This window comes from Bison bison, unplaced genomic scaffold (assembly GCF_000754665.1).
Source record: "Bison bison bison isolate TAMUID 2011002044 unplaced genomic scaffold, Bison_UMD1.0 scf7180017864037, whole genome shotgun sequence".
NCBI classification, from domain to species: Eukaryota; Metazoa; Chordata; class Mammalia; order Artiodactyla; family Bovidae; genus Bison; species Bison bison.
The window spans coordinates 2,855,251-2,864,234 of NW_011494609.1; the positions used below are offsets into that span (position 1 = coordinate 2,855,251).

The 8,984-nt window shown below is 50.9% G+C and overlaps 1 protein-coding gene across 1 annotated transcript in view; it reads right to left on the reverse strand.

Moving 5' to 3' along the window:
• The window catches only part of DOPEY2 (dopey family member 2), a 125,480-nt gene that overhangs the window by 43,657 nt on the left and 72,839 nt on the right, over positions 1-8,984 (reverse strand). Inside the window, exons 15-18 of the mRNA XM_010834844.1 lie at positions 6,315-6,467; positions 5,166-5,266; positions 3,777-3,967; positions 1-574 (exon numbers count right to left, since the gene is read on the reverse strand). Coding sequence (XP_010833146.1) covers positions 1-574; positions 3,777-3,967; positions 5,166-5,266; positions 6,315-6,467 — 1,019 coding nt within the window. The remainder of the gene's footprint in view (positions 575-3,776; positions 3,968-5,165; positions 5,267-6,314; positions 6,468-8,984) is intronic.

Consider the following 8,984-nt stretch of genomic DNA (forward strand, 5'->3'; position numbering starts at 1 on the left):
GCCTCCAGCCTCGCCTGCCTCTCGCGCTGCTGCTTCCGCAGCCGGGCCGCCGTCAGCGCCTGCAGCTCCGCGGCCGCCTCCTCGTCGCTGGATGGCGGCGACTCCGAGGCCTGGGTCCGGTCCGAGTCCGCGCGCACCAAGCACGTGGGGCTGCCCACCTGCGGGCTGGGGGCCCGGGCGGCCGCAGCCAGGGGCGCGCAGCACTGCTCGCCGCCGCTCAGCTCCTGCGGGTAGTGCGCCGGCGAGGAGACGGAGGACGTGTTCTCGCTGCTGTCCGTGGCGCCGGAGCTCGTGTCCGCCGACTCGGTGCGCTCGCTGCCGTCCTCCGCAGTGGCGTGGGCCGGCCCGTCCAGCAGGTCCTCGAGGCGTGTGGGGCGGTCATGCTCGCGGGGCTCGCCGCCCACCAGGCGCGTCTCGGGCTCCGTCTCCACCTCGGCCCAGATGGCCTCACGGTCCACCGTGGTGAGCTGGCTCAGGGGCGCACCGTCTTCACAGCCTCCCTCTGGCAGCTCGGGTGCGTCCCACGCCTCCCCGAACGAGGCTTGCTTCCTGTTGAGCCAGCGGTGCCAGTCTTCTACAAGGGACGGAATGACAGACAGCTTGAGAACAGAAGGGTTAGTTATGTCAGGCAGTTCCACGGTGATCTTGGTCTTAAAGGGAGGCAGCAAGATCAATATTAGTAAAACGCTCCATGGGGGCGGGGAAGGGGCAAGACAAATTCTTGGCAATATCTGGATGGGCTGGGATGATCCCCTGGAGGAGGAAATGGCAACCCACTCCAGTGTTCTTGCCTGGAGAATTTCATGGACGGCTGAGTGGCTTTCACTTTCAAATAGAGAATATAACCAATATGATATAATAACTATAAATTGAGTATGCTCAGAGGCTCAGTCGTGTCTGACTCTTTAAGATCCCATGGACTGTGGTCCACCAGGTTCCTCTGTCCCTGGAATTCTCCAGGCAAGAATACTGGAGTGGGCTGCCATTTCCTTCTCCAGGGGATCTTCCCCACTCAGCGATCCATCCTGGGTCTCCTGCATTGCAGGTGGATTCTTCACCAACTGAGCCACCAGGGAAGCCCATAAATGGAGTGTAACCTTTAAAAATCATGAATCACTATGCTGGGCACGTGAAACTTGTGTAGCACTGTAAATCAACGATACTGCAATAAAAAATAAAGCATGAAAAAACAACAAAATGTAGTTCCTGCATGAAACGACAACACTAGAGTCTAGGTTACATTACAGATGGAAGCTAGACAAGCAAAGTGAATAGGTCCTTTAAAACGTTCAAGAAATTGGGTAATTTAGTTATATTATCATAGACAATATAAATATACCAAGTTTAGGGGAAGGGTGATCTATAAAAATGCCTACGGTTTTCTCCCAGGACTTTCCTTTCAAAAAAAGGTACCCTATAGAAATGTCAACAGAAGGTTTTTCAAAACTGAAAGGGTATCGCTGAAATGTGCTGTATAAAGACAAACAAGTGAAGTGAAGTCGCTCAGTCGTGTCTGACTCTTTGCGACCCCATAGACTGTAGCCTACCAGGCTCCTCTGTCCATGGGATTTTCCAGGCAATAGTACTGGAGTGGATTGCCATTTCCTTCTCCAGGGGATCTTCCCAACCCAGGGCTTGAACCCAGGTCTCCCGCATTGTAGACAGACGCTTTACCGTCTGAGCCACCAGGGAAGTCCAAAGACAAAGCATCCGCAAAGTAAGAGCACAGAAACCTCATGGTGCAGGCCTGCAGAGGGCTACTGCTGGGCTTTCTAAAGACACATCCACATGCACGGATATGGAGTGAAGTGCAGAGTACATTGAGTATTCAAAGAAAACAGCAAGCTGCAGAATCTTGCTGTTCAGAAAAAGTCCGCTTAGGGGAGAGTATCTGTCATACGCAACTATGGTAATGTCTAGAGGATATCTGCTGAGCCATTAACTGTAAAGTGCTCTACTGGCTGGCATGGCAAGGGACTTTATTTGTGCTTTTATTTCCTGATTACTCCGATTTTTAAAATAAGCACTTGTCAGTACCTCTGAGATCAGAACACAGACAACGCTTTAAAGTGCTCAGGTCTCTTTTAAAAAGGAGTAAAAAGCCAGATGTCTTCGGCACTGCCAAACATTTTTAATAGGCAGCTTTCAACAAATCTATTCCATGAACATTAAGCCAGGTTAGGAAAGAAGGAAGGATAAGATATGAGAATATGAGCTTCCTGTTGCTCCACTTTAAACAGTATTTAAAAATGAGATTTCCGAAGGACTACCGCAGTAGTGAGGAGGGGAAGTAGAACCCTTCTGGTTGTTTCCATGGAGCGAACAGGGCAGAAGACGACACATTTTTTCTTAACAGGCAGGTAGCATTAGACAGGAATTAGAAGACGCAGCAGGAAGTGCCCCGAGACTTGTAACACCTGATGGGCTGTAGAGTTTCTTGTTAAAGCAAAGAAATGCTTCAAAATTGACCTGCCATAAATGAAGACCAAACTTTTAAGAAGGTGCTTAGTTTACAGTTCTTTGTATTTTACTTTCTTATAAGTGTGGAGTAATAAAATGCCTCCTAGTTTTTAGGCAGGGAACCTCGTAAAGAGAGGAAGCCACCTGGGAACCTTTGCTTTTTTGGGTGTTGGGCTGCATTCCTCTGTAAGATGAGACTGACGAACACTGAGTATTTACAACCCACTAAGCGGACACGACTGATCAACTTCACTTTCACTTTTTACTTTCATGCACTGGAGAAGGAAATGGCACCCCACTCCAGTGTTCTTGCCTGGAGAATCCCAGGGACGGGGGGAGCCTGGTGGGCTGCCGTCTATGGGGTCACACAGAGTCGGACACGACTGAAGTGACGTAGCAACTTAGCAAGCTAAACAAACTAGTCAAAGTCTGTAAAGCCATTGCTTAGAGAACTAACTGCAGGAAGTCATAAAATACACTATTGTGGGAAGTAATGTTAGACCATAAACTATGCTAGGTATTAATCACTGAAATTCAACGAAATCATCTGTTTCATTTCAGTCTTTCTTTTCTTTTTCCTATCTCTTTTCTATTCTTTAAAATTTAGTTAAAGATGCCTCTGAAAATTCTCAGAGCCCAGAGGTCTGTTTCTTCTACTTCTCTGATTTTAGGTTAAAGCTTGAAAGAACCTTGGAGAGCAGATAGAAACCACTTACCTTGTTGACGGTTCTTGAGCAGAAGTGATTTTTATATAGCACAACTGATTAGCTTACATGCAGGTTTCGACATGCTCGATCATTCATACCTGGGGAAAACCTCTGCTCTCCCATCCCAGGTCTGAGAAGAGCTAGCCTGGCCAGCCCAAAATGACCTTCTCACCAGACCTCAGACTTCCTTCCTAAGTGAAGAGGTGGCCTTGAAGACCTTCAGATGGATGGTCTGTTTTTCTCTTCTACTACCTTGGATGTGCTTAAAGTGCTTTCTCCAGCAAAAGAACCAAGAATCAGCTATATTTATTGGAACACGGGTTGCTAGTATTTTCCTTTTTAATATAAAAAAAAATCATATATTTTTCAGTGAAAACAACAAACCTACGACTTAGCACTTCTAAGTGCTGGTTCGTCTGATCCGGAAATTTTAGGAGGCCCCACAAAGTACCTCCCCCACCTTTCGAATCTGGCAAAACCATCCTGTCGGTCTGAGTGCCTTGACTGTGGCCCCAGGGTGGCAGGGAGGTCCCGGATGCCCCTTCCCTCCCTCTGGGCCCAGGGTCCCCGGGATGCAGGGCCGGCCTGGCCCCCGCGTGGTGTGCTCACCTGCCGAATTCTCCCGCGTGAGGCAGTGGATGGCGGTCCGCTGGGTCTTGGGCTGCAGCAGCAGCAGGAGCACGGGCTCCAGGATGCGGGCCGCATCGCCCAGGGAGAGAGCCCGCACCAGCCAGCCCTGGGCGGCGGCCCCGATGGCCCCGTCCGAGCTGCCCAGGCTGTCCAGCACCACGAACAGGGACCTGCCATGGAGAGGGGGCAGGGGTGTGGATGCGTACCGTCAGGGCGGTCAGGACACCCTCGGGGAGTTCCACCCGGGGAGGCTGGACTTGCAGGCCCACGCAGGCGAGGACCACGAGGTCAACCCTGCTTCCAGCTAGGGTCGCTGTTGCTGGTTTGTTGTTGAGTTGCTAAATCAGGGGAGCTTTTAAAAATGCTGATGTCTGGACCTCCTCACAAATGCGGGGGCAGGTGCGGTACATTAGGACCAGCTGGAATCTCTCCAAGGCTGCGTGTCTGACCCCACATCTAGGGCTCCAGGAACAAGGTAAACAAGAAAGAGAAGTCACTCAGTCGTGTCCGACTCCTTGTGACCCCACAGACTGTAGCCCACCAGGCTCCTTTGTCCATGGGATTCTCCAGGCAAGAATACTGGAGCGGGTTGCCATTTCCTTCTCCAGGGGATCATCCCCTCCCAGGGATCGAACCCAAGTCTCCTGCCTTGTAGGCAGACACTTTACCCTCTGAGACACCAGGAAAGCTTACAAGAAACAAGGTAGGGGATTTTTAAAAACCAACGTAGAACAGAACATGCCTGTAATAAAATGCATGGTTTTTGGCCTGGGATTGAGGACATTCAGCTGCACACACCCAGTGTGGCGGCCACCCCAGTTAAGACCCATGTGCGTGCGTGCTCTGTTGTGTCCTACTCTTTACAACCCCATGGATGGTAGCCTGCCAGGTCCCTCTGTCTATGGGATTTCCCAGGCAAGAATACTGGAATGGGTTGCCTTTTCCTTCTTCAGGGGATCTTCCTGACCCAGGGATCGAACCTGCATCTCCTGCACTGACTGGCAGGTGGGTTCTTTACCACTGAGCTGCTGGGGAAGCCCGGCCAAAATTTACCCCTCCTCATTTTCCTACCAAGCCCCCTCGGGGGGCTCATTCTGCCAGCTCCTCAGGTGACTCTGAGGCATGCGGGGCTTCCTCCCTTCGTGATCAAGGCAAGAAACCCCCCACGAGGTATTCACCCGTCTGGCCTGGATTCACTGAGAGGACCCCAGGAATCTCTCTGCATCAAGAACACCCAGCGGGGGTGGGGCTGGTTTCCGTTTCACATGTCTCCCCAATCCTAGCCTGGTACGCTGACCCAGCCCCTCCCCAAAGTGTCCTTTTCCTTTAAGGGTTAAGTTATTAGAAAAAAAAAAAAGTCCCCGTCACCTGTCAAAGGAGCGATTGTGAGACGTCACTCTGCTGCCCTGGATCTCTCTGGTCAGGTGCCAGATGACAGAAAATCGAAACAGAGCTTCCAACCTGGTTCCCTTGAACAGGAGAGAAAACAGGAGTGAGGCGCCTGTTTCTTAACAGAACGGCGTTCTCAGTGGTCGTGAGCCCCATTTAAATGACAGACGAGAACTCAGCGAAAAGAGGGCAAGCAGCGTAGAGATGCCTGAGTTAAGGGGCCTGGTGTCTGGAGGGGCAGTCCGTGTTCCAGACTCCATGATGACCAGAGTCCAGGGCCACAGCTAGGCCTGCGGCTAGAGAAGAACATGAGGCATGGCCTCCTCGTGGCCCTTGGCACTGCCATCCCCAACCTCTTTGGCACCAGCTTCACGGAAGACAACTTTTTTCCATGGACTGGGGTCAGGGCGGGGAATGGTTTCGGAAGGATTCCATGCTCGTGACAGTTATTGTGCTCTTCATTTCTCATTTAATACCACCGCTGATCTGACAGCAGGTTCCGCTCTGCAGCCCGGTGCCTGGGGACCCCTGGCTTAGCGGACAGGACCTGACTGCAGTGCAGAGCAAGGGCTCCGGGGGTGACACATTCTCCGCAGCTGCCTGCTTCACCCAGAGCTCTGGGGGCCCTGCAAGCATCACGGGAGCCTGGGCAGATGTCCCTGGTGAGCTTTGATACAACACACGGGGTGGCTCATGCTTCTGTGGGACTTCCGGTCCTGAAATTACTGATGTATTAAAATGCTGCTGATGCAACCCCCCTTCCCGTTAAACAGGATGTCCGCTGAGCCCCAGAATGGCTCCTGTCGGATACAGTTGAGTCTGCCTGAGAGCTTCCCTGATAGCTCAGATGGTAAAGAATCCTCCTGCAATGTGAGAGACTTGGGTTTGATCCCTGGGTTGGGAAGATACCCTGGAGGAAGGCATGGCAACCCACTCCAGTATTCTTGCCTGGAGAATCCCACAGACAGAGGAGCCTGGCGGGCTACAGTCTGTAGGGCCGCAAAGAGTTGGACATGACTGAATGACTAACACATGCCACCACGTGACACCTGGGCCGCGGGGGCGGGGTGGGGGGTGGTAGGTGTCAGGACCAGGGTCAGACGGAGGTCGCCGGCTGCAGAGACTCACCTTGTCAGGGTTCAGGAGGGCGTGGCAGATGATGTCCTCGCAGATGTTGGCTGTGGGGGCCAGGCAGTGCAGCCGGTAGAACAACTCCACACACGTGATGTGATGCTCCCGGGTCTCCTTGTTCAGCTGATTCCAAAGCACACGAGCCACCCTCTGGACAGAGGGGAGACTGGGTGAACACAGCCAAGTCCTGCCCCTTTCCTCCTTTGGCAGGCCAGTCTGGCCCCCAGCTGCTGGTTCCTGCCTACCTTTGCTATGTGAGCATCCTTAATGCACAAAGAACCACCACTGCCAGGCGAAAAGAGCCACATCACAGTCCCCTCAGGAGCCACCAGGTGAGGGGAACGGCACAGGTGGAATGTGGGGGTCGGCCACCAGGACACTGCAGCTCTAGCCCAGACCTCTGCTTTCAGAGGGGAATCACCTGGCAGCAAGCACCTGGTGATGATGGAGACGTCCTCTCAATCAGCACACACCAAGGCTCGCTACGAGCTGGTGCTGGGGTGCCAGGGTTGTGCCCTCTAGGAAGTTTGGGGGCAGATCTGTGGTGGTCGCTGTCCTGGGGTAGACACCCCAGCACCCTAAAACCAGTGGCTGGCTCTAACTGGTGTTCAGCTTTAATCCCACAAACTTGCTTCTTCCCATTTCTATGCTCAATGCTGTAGCAGAGGCCGGGCTCATCTTCAGGCCCAAACTGTATCCCAGGATCAAGTCCTTCATCTCCTCAACTCTGATCTCAGCTCTTTAAACGTATGATGTCTGCGAGTGACTTCAGCCCCTTCCCAAGTTCCTGGGGACACCAGCAGGACCAACCAGGGTGAGACTCAAAAAGAAGGCTGGTTCCCACTCCTAGGAGGGGGAATTTCTGAAGGTATTTTTTTGGGGGGTCATGGAAAAAGATGATGTCTGACAGATTATGTTTTAGAGACCTTGTACATCAAAGAACTTCTTTTGACTCATTTATTTTTGAGCTTCCCTTGTGGCTCAGATGGTAAGGAAATTGCCTACAGTGCAGGAGACACAGGTTCGATCCCTGGGTTGGGAAGATGCCCTGGAGAAGGAAATGGTTACCCATGCCAGTGTTCTCACTTGGACAGAGGTGAGATTGTCATCAGTCTCAGATGACAGAGGAGCCTGGCAGGCTACAGTCCATGGGGTCGCAAAGAGTCGGACACTACTTGAGCGACTAATACATTTCTGTTTGACAAAACTCTTCTTTGCACAGATCAAATTAATCTCTGACTGGCTTGAGACCCTAACCATTATTTATTTTTTACTTAAGGAAATGTGATTTCCAATTATCAAGTTACACGTAAACTTCATACAAACATCCTGTCAACTACAAATTGACACTTGCCAAGAGCATCGCCAGCGACAGAACAACAAGGGCATTTGCCATCTGCCTCCCGGAGACTGAACCCTGTGCTGCTGCAGCTGCTGACCAGGGTGGAGGGAGGAACCCTGTGCTCCGGGGAATCTGATGATGGGACGGGTCTTTAGATAGTTAGATATTTTCAAGAACTGACTTGAACTGATCCCCATCTTTGCATCTCTTCATATCTAGAAAGGGCTTCCCTGGTAGCTCAGCTGGTAAAGAATCCGCCTGCAATGCAGGAGACCCCGGTTCGATCCCCGGGAGAAGGGATAGGCTACCCACTCCAGTATTCTAGCCTGAAGAATTCCATGGACTGTATAGTCCACAGGCTCACAAAGAGTTGGACGCGACTTTCATTTTCATATCTAGAAAAGCACTAAATCCCTTCATGGTGACATCAGCTCCTCCTGACTAGCAGAAAACCTCTTGTAAAGTAAACGCTTCACTGCACTAAACTCCTCCTTCACCGAAATCTTATACATTGACCTTCTAGGAAGGACTGATGCTGAAGCTGAAACTCTAATACTTTGGCCACCTGATGCGAAGAACTGACTCATTTGAAAAGACCCTGATGCTGGGAAAGATTGAAGGCGGGAGGAGAAGGGGACGACAGAGGATGAGATGGTTGGATGGCATCATTGACTCAATGGACATGAGTTTGAGTAAGCTCCAGGAGTTGGTGATGGACAGGGAGGCCTGGCATGCTGCAGTCCATGGGGTCGCAAAGAGTCAGACACGACTGAGTGACTGAACTGAACTGAAGGTTTAATATAAGTTAAATATTGTTATACCTTTTACAAGTTTGTCAGCAAACAAAGAACCTCAAGTGAGGAAACTTCTAAAAAATGTAAATGAGATATGAGCTTTTAGATAAACTTTATTAAGAATAATTATGCTTCAGGAATGTCTATCTAAAATAGTCTCTCCAGATCGGGTAAGTTATATTTCTAGGGTTTGTGCTAAACTAAGTGATGAAAGTTTATTGAGTAGCGAAGTCATTTCCAAATAAAATAAAGTAGTCCCTTTCCTGGCAGTCCCTAGGGCAAATTTATGTGTAAGATGCTCCATTTGGAAGCTTTAAAGGTTTTTTGGAGGGTTTTTGAGACTTGACATTGATCACAAAAAAACACGCCTGCCCATTCATCATCTTTGCCTTCTCGGTCCCTATGCTCTGGACATTTTCTTCAGATCAGATCAGTCGCTCAGTCGTGTCCAACTCTTTGAGACCCCATGAATTGCAGCACGCCAGGCCTCCCTGTCTATCACCAACTCCCGGAGTTCACCCAGACTCACGT